General features: G+C 41.6%; 1 protein-coding gene across 3 annotated transcripts in view; it reads left to right on the top strand.

Annotated features, from left to right (window-relative positions):
* The window catches only part of ERICH5 (glutamate rich 5), a 41778-nt gene extending 33945 nt beyond the window's left edge, over positions 1 to 7833 (top strand). For all 3 annotated transcript variants that reach the window (XR_001368335.4, XM_014574000.4, XM_089776199.1), the window contains one exon: positions 6184 to 7833. Coding sequence is in view for 2 of the 3 variants with exons in the window: in XM_014574000.4 (XP_014429486.3) it covers positions 6184 to 6206 (23 nt within the window). In the remaining variant the exon portion in view is untranslated. The remainder of the gene's footprint in view (positions 1 to 6183) is intronic.
* Positions 7834 to 13017: the final 5184 nt, after the last annotated feature.

The following is a 13017-nucleotide window of genomic DNA, read 5'->3' as shown; positions in this document are numbered from 1 at the left end:
CCTTCCCATGGGACTTTACCTACCAGCTCTCTGAGTTTACTAAATTCTGCCTTCCCCAAATCCATTCTCTATTTTGCTGTTCTCTCCCTACCATTCCTTAGAATCATGAACTCTGTGAGTTCATGATCACTTTCACTGAAGCTGCCTTTCACTTTCAAATTTTCAGCCAGTTCCTCCCTATTTGTTAAAATCAAATCTAGAACAGTTTCCCCCCAGTAGCTTTGTCACTTTTCTGAAATAAAAAATTATCTCCAGTGCAGTCCAAGAACTTATTGGATAATCTGTGCCTTGCTGTGTTAGTTTCCCAACATATGTCTGGATAGTTGAAATTTCCCATCACCACCAAGTCCTGCGCTTTGGATGATTTTGTTAGTTGTTTACAAAAAGCCTCAGCTACCTCTTTTGCCTGGATAGGTGGTCTATAGTAGATCCTTAGCATGACATCACCCTTGATTTTTACCCCTTTTAACCTAACCCAGAGACTCTTAACAAGTCTGTCTCCTATGTCCATCTCAACCCCAGTCCAAGCGTATGCATTTTTAATATACAAGGCAACACCTCTTCCCTTTTTTCCCTGCTTATCCTTCCTAAGCAAGCTGTATCCTTCTAGTCCAATATTCCAGTCATGTGTATTGTCCCACCAACTTTCTGAGATATCAACTATGTCATAGCAGTGTTTATTTAGCACTTCGAGTTCTTCCTGCTTATTCCCCATCTCCTTGCATTTGTATACAGGCATCTAAGATACAGATTTGATTTTGCCCTCTTGTTCTGCCTTGTCCCTCCTTTATCTCCGCTGTTATAGCCCATGCTCCCTCCTATTTCTGAGCCATTTCCCAGGTCTCCATGTTTTTCACTTACCTGTGGGCTTTGGTCACCTGCCTCTGTCAAACTTAGTTTAAAGCCCTCCTCTCTAGATTAGCTAGTCTGTGTCCAGATATTCTCTTTCCCTTCTTTGGAAGCTGAACCCCATCCCTGCTTAGCAATCCTTCTTCTTTGAACAGCAACCTGTGGACAAGGAAGCCAAAACCCTCCTGTCTTTGCAGCCAGGCACTCACCTCCAAGATGTACCTGTCTCTGTCTGGGCCCCTACCTTCAATAGGAAGGACTGAAGAAAATACCACCAGTGCTCCAAATTCCTTCACCTGTACTCCCAGAGTCTTGTAGTCACTCTTGATCTGCTCAAGGTCACACCTTGCAGTATCATTTGTGTCCACATGGATGAGTAGTATAGGGTTGGATAATCCTCGATAATGCCTCTGTAACATCTCTGATATGGGCTCCTGGCAGGCAGCATACCTCCCAAGATGTCAGGGCAACAGATGGGTCCCTCCATCCCCCTCAGAAGAGTCTCCAAACACCACTACCCTACGTTTCCTTCTTTCAGTGGTGGCTGCAGACCTCCCAGCCTTGAGGGTACAAGGCTTTTCCTCTTCTGCTTTAGGGGGTGATTCCTTAGCTCCCATATCCAGGACAGCATAATGGTTCTCCAGAACCATGGTGGGTGGGTTGGGAGCAGAGGTGGAGCACTGCCTGCTACCAGAAATGACCAGCTGCCAGTGACTCCCTGAATCGGAGCCATCTCCTCTTCCACCAGTGGTGTGTCCTCAGTCTTTTGTAATGGGATAGTTTCCTCAGCCTCAGCAGTCTCCACATGAATACTCTCAAGGAATTCCTTTTGGATTCGGATGCTCCTCAGCCTAGCCACCTCCTTCTATAGTTCTCCCACCTGCTTCCTGAGAAATTCCACCAGCAGGCACCTTTCACATTGGATGGTCTCCCCAGCCCGGATTTCAGTAAGTGGGAATTGCAAGCCACAGTCCCTGCAAAACCACACCAGGATCTGGCTAGAGCAGGGTTTCCCAACCTATAGGTTGCTATCACATTTCAAAAGGGTCGCCAGGTGGCTCTTAAGGAGCCATTCACACATTTTTTGAATTGCCCTGGGTCACCAAGTCTTCCTGAACTGTCAAAATGGGTCCCCATCTGGAAAAAGTTGGGAACCGCTGGGATAGAGGCATCCATGGCCCGGTGGTCTGTCTGGCTACAGGTGCAGGCCGAGGAGAAAGAAGCAGTGCTGGCACTGCTGTTGCGAGTCTTCTTAACCATATTAGGACCCCCTCTTTCAAACTCCTCTGTCTGCAGCCCCCTGTCCGCTTTGCTCTCCTGGTCGTCCCGCCTGTGGCTTTTAAAGCCTTCTCACTTAGGTCAGGCCTACCCCCTTGTTAGCCACACGGGGGAGGCTGATCCCAATGCTGAGTGAGGCTGATCAAAAGTAATCAAGAGAACAGAAGATCAAACACTCCCAGTTGCACAATACGAATTGCCACAGTAACTGAAATCAACTGCAACAGAACAGAAACAAAATGCAAACAAACAGTCCAGCAAGCTCACTTACGCCAAAGCTAATACACTCTCCTGGCAGCTTGATCAGTGACGGGATCTCTTGTGCTCTCTATCAAACCACCCTGTCTTCAGCCTCCTGTTCCATTATCTCTAGTTTACAGATGAGGAACTGGGGCACAGAGAGACTAAGTGACTTGTCCAGAGCCACAAATTAAGTGACACAGTAAGAAACTGGTCTTCAGTCTCCTGCTTGCTATGTTAGCACCTAATCACTGGACCATCCTCTCAGCAGAAAACCTGTATTTTCAAGGTTCCTAGTTTCTTCAGATTCCAAGTACAAATCCTAGGATGGCCTAATATTTCCCATATAGCTAAAGCCACTTGGTCTTCCAAGCAAAAAGGAGGAAGAAAATTCTGTTTAACTCTGGCTGTCTGATAAAAAACCAGCATTGCTTCAATCTCTCAATTAAATTAAAAACATAATATTGTTGGTGATTTGATTTTCCAGAGGTATTTTTCTCATTCTACGTGTTCTGGTTTGGACTTTTGTGTCAGGGCTGCTTCTTTTTATTCTTGTTTTTAGCTTGTTTAGCTTGTTTTAGGTCTCACTAAACAGAACTGAGACCCTCCAATAATTTATTTTAAAGTCACTTGAATATTCTAGCACCTTAAATAATAATCTGGTTAATGTCAGTCTGATTTTAAATCTATATCTGATCATGCAGAATAGCACTGGTCCAGTCCTCCCATAGTGTATGTCTACACAGCAGTGTTATTTTGGAATAACTAACCTTATTCCGAAATAACATAGTCCTCATCAACACTACAAGCAATTATTTCAACATAATGGCAAAATAATGTTGAACTGGAGGACTTCTTACTCCAACTCCTGTAACCCTCATTTTATGAGGAGTAAGGCAAGTTAGAGGAAGAGTGCCCTACCTCCGACTTCCTGCTGTGTAGACAGTGCCAGAAGCTCAAATAAGCTATTTTGACTTAAGCTATGCAACTGACGTAGCTCAAGTTGCATAGCTTATTTTGGCTTTAGCCCTGCTGTGTAGACATGCACTTAGTCCAGTAATGTGTTGTACTGGTCTCCATTCAAGCCAATAGAGAATAGCTTCTGGGAGCTTACTGTCACTCACATCTGCAGCAAGTTCTGGATTATGCTTTAGGCATTTATGTGCATGAATTTGCTTCAGTTAAGTTTACTGAGGGAAACATTGTGGCTGCGTCTAGACTGGCAAGCTTTTCTGCAAAAGCAGCTGCTTTTGCGGAAAAACTTGCCAGCTGTCTACACTGGCCGCTTGAATTTCCGCAAGAACACTGACGATCTCATGTAAGAAATTAGTGCTTCTTGCAGAAATACTATGCTGCTCCCGTTCGGGCAAAAGTCCCTTTTGCGCAAAGCTTTTGTGCAAAAGGGCCAGTGTAGACCGCTCAGATTTGTTTTGCGCAAAAAAGCCCCGATCGCAAGAATGGCGATCGGGGCTTTTTTGTGCAAAAGAGCGTCTAGATTGGCCACGGATGCTTTTGTGCAAAAGTGCTTTTGCGGAATAGCGTTCGTGCCAATCTAGACACTCTTTTCCGCAAATGCTTTTAACAGAAAACTTTTCCGTTAAAAGCATTTCCGGAAAATCATGCCAGTCTAGATGTAGCCAGTTTGTACATTTTAGTGTTACAGGATAATGAACAGCTTTTCACAAAGGGTAATAAACACTGAAAGGCAGGTGGCATAATGGATAAACAGTTTGGTAAATTTACAAAAATTTTGCCAGTAGTTGCAGATTTGATATTTAAATACTGTTGTGGACACAACTTCTAGTATAGAGTGCTCACTTCCTTTTCACACTTTTGTGATGGGGTGTAATATGTTGTCAGTTTGTACAATGCCATGAAATGCCAATTTCCTTTTTTTGTTTTTTTTTGTTTTTTTTTAAATTGCTAGGCCATTCTGTAGAACCAAAGTGTTGTGACCATATGTGTTGTGACTACCGAAGTCTGGTGAATATAGTATCTGTGTTCAATGACACCTCTGTTTCTAAAGCTCTAGAAATGTTTGTCACTTTAAATAATTGATTGCCAAGGATAAGTTTTTGGACAAAGTGGCCAGAATTTGTCTTTCATGCTGCATGTCTCAGCATAACACTTCTGAGCTTTTGCAAAGCCTTATTATCATTGTGGATGGCACAGTGGAGACCTCTGCTCAATGTACAACTGTGGTCAAAAAGCAAATAATATGTTAGGACTCATAAGGAATGTGATGGTGAATAGTACAAAGAATATAATGCTGTTATATGACTCATTGGTGTGGCTTTATCTTGAATACCTTGTGGCACCGTTCACCTCATTTCAACAAGGATTTTGGAGAATCAGAGGGCACTCAGAGATGGGTGACAAGAATGATCAGGGCATTGAAAAATCTCATATGAAGATGGAATTGTTACCTTTAGATATGAATAAGAGGGGATATGATGAAAGTCTGTAAAATAATAAATGGCCTAGCAAAGGTAAAATGAGAATATCTATTTGATTTCCTTGTCTCATAACACAAAAACAAAGGGAATATTCCATGAAATTAAAAGGTGGAAATTCTAAACTGCTAAAAGGAAATACTTTGTCATACAACGTGTAATTGAACTGCATGACTCCCTACCACAGAATGTCTTTCAGGACAAAAATTTAGCAAGATTCAAAGAGATTGCACATTTATATGGCTTTTACAACCCTATCTCAGAGACAGGATATACTGGAATAGATGACCCTAGAGCAGGGATGGGGAACCTAAGGCCCAGGGACCGGATGCGGCCCCTGGCTTGCCTGGATCCAGCCCCCCAGGCTCAGGGCTTCCCCCCCCCCAGCATTTAGAAGCCTGTGCTGGCACTCCAGCCCCCATGGTCCCCATGAGGCTGGAGCACACAAATTCTACTATGCTGCTCCCATTCGGGCAAAAGTCCCTTTTGCGCAAAGCTTTTGCGCAAAAGGGCCAGTGTAGACAGTTCAGATTTGTTTTGCGCAATAAAGCCCCGATCGAGCCCACCGAGGCTCTGGTGTGCAAGGGAAATGTGGGGAGTGTCTTTCTGCTTCTCATTTGGGGGCCACATCAGTGATGGTTTGGGGGTTTTTGCTTCTCATTTGTGCACAGCCCCCTGACTGATTTTTTCTGTGGATCAGTAGCCCCCAGCTCTAAAAATGTTCCCTGCCCCTGTCCTAGAATCTAATGCAGGATGTGAATTCCTGTCTTTCTCTGATAATTTTTAACAATTGCCTTCAGTTCGCTAGCCCAACAAGCAACCAGCATACATGACCAATGCCATTGTCTCAAAGGCATTAGCCACATGAAACCCGATATGTGGCAGCAACTCCATGAATAATTATGTCTTTAAAAATATTTTTTTTAAAAGGGATAATTTTTTGGGACATAAAATAGCAAGATCAGATTGTGGTTGGCGTGATACACAACAGCATGCCCACACTGATTCTCCCTTAAGTTGTTCATTTGTATCCAACCAGTGTCACTGGTGTGTTGATAGATCACTGCATGACACAAACCATGCAGATGACTGAGAGGACCTTTCACATACGTAGTTTTTGTTAATCTTTGCAAGAAGGTGTTTGCTAGTAACAGCAGCAGTGCAACTAAAATATGCACAAAGAGGAGGGGGATGGAGAGGATGGGGATTGCTAAGGATGGATAGTGGTTCTCTCAAAATATTTTAGCAGAGTGGCAAACTATTCAGGACATAGTATTTAAAGGTACTCTCAAGATAAGTGCCCCTTTAACATATATCATAATAATCAGCGCATCACAAGTTAACTTTTTTATTTCATTTTCAGAGGCAAAGAAAAATGAAGAATGAGAGTCAGGTCTATATGGATGTCCTCTTCTTGGTTCTAGCAGCTGCCCAAATGAACATTCTTTAATCTAATGGCTTTTGTGAGAAAATATTGAGATTTTGTGGAAGCTTCTATGGACTTTGCTATAAGCATTAACAAGGGGCCCGAGGGGAAAAAAAGTATTTTTCCTGAAGTCAAGTTGCCAAGACTTCAACAAGTAATTGTATGAACTTTTTACCTATCTGCCATAGAGTGCCTTCTATTCACTGTTAATAGAGCGGAATTGTCATATAAAACAGTTCCTTAAAATCAGAGGAACTGTTATAACTGGTATCAACTAGCATTATACAGAATTCAAAAGATATAGTACTGTATGTTTTTTCAATGTTATTTGATAGGTTGAGATCAGAAACATGGGTCCAGTCCTTATCCTAAACTTTACACAGGCAAGTTGCTCAAGTGTTTAGATGTAGATGGGATTAGAACCTGAAGAGTGCTCATTTAACAGGACCTGGCTTAATGCAACAATCAGTTTTTCAAGAAAATAAAGAATTCATAGGGTATGACACCCTTTGTTGGAAAATATTTTTGGTGACTTTAAAAAATGGTTACCAATAGGACAGAAATAGTACATAAAGGCTACGTCTATACTGTAGGCTTTTTGCGCAAGAACGGCTGTCTACACTGCACGAGTGTTCTTGCGCAAGTAAATTTACAGTGCAGCATCGGAAAACAGGGCTTCTTCTGGAAGAGTTATTCCTTTCCTCACGAGGAATAAGCCCTCTTGCGCAAGAGCTCTTCCACAAGAAGGCAGTGTAGACAGGCAATATGAATTTCTTACGCAAGAAACCCCTATGGCTAAAATGGCCATCAGAGCTTTCTTGTGCAAGAGAGCGTCCACACTGCCATGGACGTTCTCCTCCAAAAGCACATCTCTTGTGCAAAAGCACATGGCAGTGTGGATGCACTCTTGCGGAAGATCTTTTGCACAAGAACTCTTCCGCAAAACAGTTCTTGCGCAAGAAGCCTGCTCTGTAGGCGTAGCCTCACTTGGTAACTATTGCAATGCAGTGGAAGAAAGCATTTAAATATTTTTTATATATTTTATGCTCATAGCATCAGCCTTGTCACACCTAAAAAATTATAAAAGGAACTAAGCAATTGCTAAAACTTACCGTATTTTCCGGCGTATAAGACGACTTTTTATACTGAAAAACATCCCCCAAAAATCGGGGGTCATCTTATACGCCGGGTATAAACATATAGGTAGTCCCCGACTTGCAGGTACGAACGGGGCTTTTCTCGCCCCAGAGGACACGGACTGTGGGACCTCGCAGTCCCGCCGCCCGTGTACTCCGGGGCGAGAAAAGCTGCTCTGCGTCTCCCTGGTCTGCAGACCAGGAAGACGCGGAGCAAAGCCGCGGAGGGGCTCCGGCAGCGGGGCAGCCCAGGCACACCTCCGCGGCTTTGCAAAGCCTCGGGGGAAGCTGGCAGCGGGACAGCCCAGATGCGCCGCGGCTGTCCCGCTGCCGGCGTCCTCAGAGGCTTTGCTCCCAGTGTCCCTGGTCTGCTGGGGATGGTCCCCAGCAGACCAGGGGCACCGGGAGCAAAGCCGGGGAGGCGGAGAGGTCCCGCTCCTCTGAGGCTTTGCTCTGGCAAAGCCTCAGAGGCGCGGGACCCCGCTGCGGCTTTGCTCCCGGTGCCTCTGGTCTGCTGGGGACCGTCTCCAGCAGACCAGGGACACCGGGAGCAAAGCCGGGGAGGCGGAGGGGTCCCGCGCCACTGAGGCTTTGCTCCCGGTGTCCCTGGTCTGCTGGAGACGGTCCCCAGCAGACCAGGGGCACCGGGAGCAAAGCCGCAGCAGCGGCGGGGTCCCGCGCCTCTGAGGCTTTGCTCCCCATGTCCCTGGTCTGCTGGGGGGGGAGGGCGCAGCTAGTGCCCCTCCCCCCAGAAGACCAGGCTTTTTTTGTGGACCCTGGGGCAGAGCAGCTGGGGCGCTGCCGGTTGGCCTCTTAAGGGGGGGTAGTCTTATACGGCGAGTATAGGTGAAAACCTATGTTTTAACTAGAAAATTAGGGGGTCGTCTTATACCCCCAGTCGCCTTATACGCCGGAAAATACGGTAGATGCAAATTATTAATAAAACTACAATTAGAGACTCTATAGTTTCTAAAATAATTATAAATGGAGGAAGCCTCCTGCTCTCAAATTATGTGCATTCTAGTTACATTTTAATGATAGTGTTATCTTTCAAAAATAAAAGTATATTGTGTGGATTTTTACTTCCTTTACAATATGCTAAATAGCTCTCCTGAAGCTGAACTTGAATAATGAAGACTTTCAACATAAACTTCCTGTGTAAACAAGCCTTGAAATACAGGTAGTTGTTTTCATGGATGTGCTAGGGGACAAATCTGTCCTGATACTGAATAGGAAGCAAGACACTACTGATTATGACTGGGACTGTTTGCAAAACCCTTTGGCATAAGAAATCAGAGGACTGCAGTCAAGGAGGAAAGGTGAGATTTTTCAGAATGGGTAAGCACTTACTGGCTCCATTTAGGAGTTTTTCGTATAAGTGTTAAAGATACCTTCAACAGATGGCTTTGGTTTGTGTTAAATGTTTGATTCCTATCCTTTGCCTTTCAATTGTCACTTCAGCTAATATTGATTGTGTTATTTCTTACAGTATTGTTTCTTAATGTTCTGCTCAGACTATTAAAATCTACTGTTTTGATTGAGGGAGGAAAAAACATCCATTTTAGAATACCCATTATCCTTATTTGCAGCCTACTTATTGTGTCAAGTCACAGTTATTTTGATGAGGTTCTACGTTCTTTGCGATTCATACTATGAAACAGATGTAATTAGTTATTTTCTATGGAATATGCAGCTGTTTAAAAATGCTGCAGCTTTTACAAAACACTTATAGCTAAAAAGAATAATTTAATTTTTTCTTTAAAATTTCTAAGATTGGATATTGCTGGGGCCTTTCTACTTGTTCTCTAATATTGGACTAAAAAGTCAAAGTAAGTTACCTTGTTACTTTTTTCATATGTAGAATTCCACTATTGGAACAGAATTATTAAACATTTTAAAGAGTTGAAATATACTAGCAGTAATTACTAGTAGGCATTCCGGTAAGCAAGGCCAGTGGTAGTAGCAGCAGCAGAGGAGCTGCATTAGCTTTTAAAATGTGCTTTATACATAATTAAGATAACCTATTGATTACACAGACAATCCCCTTACCATGGCACAAACTGCACAGCAGTGGCCTCTTAAAAGAAATGAGTGAGAGCACCCATATGCATCACACCACACAACTTTTTTCTAGTAATTTAGCAACTTTTAATCATAAGAAAAAGGACTGTAAGACTGCCAATGTCTCAGCAATACTAGCCTCTACAGTCACTTCCTTCTCTATGTCATGATTACAACTAGCTTAGATTTCACTTCATCCCATCCATTCTAAAAGTAGAAGAGCTTCTCTGACTGGGTGTGGAAAACAAACTGCCACAAAAACTATTTTTACTCTCTGAATTACACTATCACTACCTCCAGAAATAAGACAAGCATTAACATTCTAGTGCTAGTAATGCCAATGTTCTCTAAGATACCAAATTATACACAGTTGTCTTGCAAGTATCTATACACTCTGAAGGCCGGAAGGCCAAATATGTCCTGACATATCCTTCTGAAATCATAGTGAAATGAAGGAGATTGCTGAAGACAGAAACTGGGTCTTGGATCAAATTGGGGTTACAGCATGTTAAAGACTAGTGTTCATATTTGCTGGTGTGATACGTTTACAAGGCCTACCTATGTATGGAGTTATGCTGTGCACCTTAAAGGAGATTTAATCTATACCAGTCTCGAAAGCCATTTTCAGAAACATTTGTAGAAAGAGCTAGTATCGCATCCTTGGACTCATGCTGACAGACATAGGTTCCAAGTTCCAACCAAGGATTTGTAGATCATTTCATGCCAGAGGGATCAGGGATTGGTCAACAAGGGTAACCCAACAAGGGTAACCTTATGAATAACCACATTCATGAGCAAGATCAGATAGGAAGTTCATTCAGCCTCTTCCTAGATATTTTATTGTAGTTTGACTCTTATCCACTGTGTGTGCACATGCACATATTGTGTTAGGAACAGAGTGAGAATGTCTCTTACTTACAGAACTATTTTGCAGTCTGCTTAGCCAGATTAAGATATTTCATATATCTTTTCAAAATAAATATGGTAGTTGCAGTTTATCTCAACAAGGGAGAGGCGCTCTAAGCATGAGTGCTTTCAATTGAGGATTCATTTTGCTAAGGATGATAGTTTTATTAAAGCTAGATTATGTACACTGATTTTTATTTCTGCTTTGTTTATTCTGCTTTGTTTTTCTCTTGGGAATTTAACTATTTGGGGGAAATACTAAAGAGCATACTATACCAGAAACTTATTTAAAATTTGATTTTCCTTCAAATTAATTTATTAAGTAAGTAGGAGTGGCAGAATTTGATTTTTTAAAATATGTTTTTGACATTTTATATATTTTTATTTTAATGTTTTCACAGTTGCAGGAAATTATGGGTTGGGAATATCCATTGATGGGCGGGTCAGACAATTATGTTATGACAGTACGTTTTGAGATTCAAAAAGTTAAGGATTTATAACTCTTAAAACACAAAATATCGACATCACAGCATATATCCTAAAATCAAACTCTTAAGTTCTCACATAGCATTTGTTCTTACTTGCCATTTCTGCAAAGTTTCATTATCAATGGAAATATTTTCCATCAGTTTCTATACCTATAGATAGTGAAATTGATCTTTACCGACATTCATCAATAAAAATCTAGTACTCCCAAGCCTATAGATAAGCCTTTTTTTAAAAGATGCTCAAATGTGATTGACCTAGTATTAAAATAGTAAATGTGTTATAACTGCATATTGCAAACTGAATTGTTAATATTGTGCATGTAAAGGCTCCAAAACGAAGCCCTTTTGTAAGTGTCCAATTTTAAGCACATGAATAATAATTCCATTGAAATCAATGACTACGCCTATATTTATGTACTTTGCTGGTTTAAGGCCTAAAAATGACATATCCTATGGTAGCCATTTTTCGTATTGAAGAATTTTGGATTAAAATACAGTGGAAGTGTTCTTGCTCTTTTTGCCTTTCAAAATAAAATGAGGTGATAAGTATACTGTAATTTAATTTTAAAAATAAAAAAATTAAACACATTTATAATGTTTTTGAATAATTATTTTAATAGTAAATCAAAATCTTTATACAAATTTGGATCCAGAGTTTGCAAGGAACTCTGCACAGCTAGATCCTCTTTTGTTGATTAAAACAAATCTTACTCCCAACATGTGGATATTTTTTCCCAGAGTTCATATAGATATAGTAATTCACCAACTACATAAAAATACTTAACATTTCTTACAAAGGATCTATGTTTCATCATTGGCTTGTAATACATATTTTGTGCAGCTGCATTGTACCTTAAAACCTTAACCAGTTTTTATATTCAACCTGCACATATTTTACTGCTGCAATAAGATATATAGACATTCTAACCTGGAACAAAGTAGGTAGTGCCTTGATGGTCCAACTGGTTTGGAATACTGTGTTAAAAAATAAGAGCCATACCATGATATCAGGAAAACAAGGTAAAAAGCTGAATGGTAAACTTTAACCTTGGGTGATTTATAGTGTTTTTAACTTGTAAAAAGGTATATTATAAACATAACGGCTATGTCTACACTGGCGCAATCTTGCGCCAGTAATATGCAAATGAGGCTAAGCATGGCATATTGCCGAGCCTCATTTGCATATCTAATGAGCCACCATTTTTGTGGAAGAGGCTCTTGCACCAGAAGGAGTGTCTACACTGCCCCTTCTTGCGCAAGAAATACCCTCTTGCGCAATGCCGTTACGCTGATTATTTTCAGGAATAACGGCATTGCGCAAGAGGGTTTTTCTTACGCAAGAAGGGGCAGTGCAAATGCTCCTTCTAGCACAAGAGCCTCTTCCACAAAATGGCTGCTCATTAGATATTCAGATGAGGCTCGGTGATATGCCACGCTTAGCCTCATTTGCATATTTCTGGCGCAAGATCGCGCCAGTGTAGACATAGCCAACTAGTTAGGGGTGTGTGGCTTGCAAGCATACCTACGGTGTAAGGTGAACATACTGTGAGATAAAAATTCCTTCCTGAAAAGAGTACATATGTCACCTTTCCACAGTATGCTGTCTTTAGGCAATGAAATTGTGTGTCATTTTAGTTTGGACTGACTTTGCTAGTGCTTTTTAGGTAGCTTGTTGTAAAACTAACATCTAGATGAGTTGATGTACCCCTTGAAGACCTCTATGTACCCCCAGAGGTAGCTGTACCCCTTCCTGGGAACCACTGGGAGATAGTATTTTAATAATTGTTCCATTATCTTTCCATTTATTAAAGTTATGCTGAGTTGCAATTCTGGGTCCTCTTTGTTCCCCCTTTAAAGATAAACAATTTGCTGGGACTTCACCTGTCCTCCATGAGTTTTTGAAGATGACTGCTAATGGTTCTTAGAATGCTTTCACTAGTTCCTTAAGGACCACGGGACAAATTTTATCAGGTCCTGCTGATGTAAATACATCTAATTTATCATGAGATTTCTCTCACCAAATTTCTGTTGCCAATTAAATCATGATTTATCTGATGTACTTATATATCCAGCTCCTTCCTATTTATTCCTCAGACTCCTTGCATTTGGGTAGACGCAACTTAGATGGCAAGCAGACCCCTCCCCCAGACTTCCTTCTTGTTGCTCCTACAACCTTATTA

Source organism: Pelodiscus sinensis, chromosome 2 (assembly GCF_052426305.1).
Source record: "Pelodiscus sinensis isolate ZL-2025 chromosome 2, ASM5242630v1, whole genome shotgun sequence".
NCBI lineage: Eukaryota > Metazoa > Chordata > Testudines > Trionychidae > Pelodiscus > Pelodiscus sinensis.
Note: the sequence above shows the minus strand (reverse complement) of the source record. Positions and strands in the feature narration are given on the sequence as shown.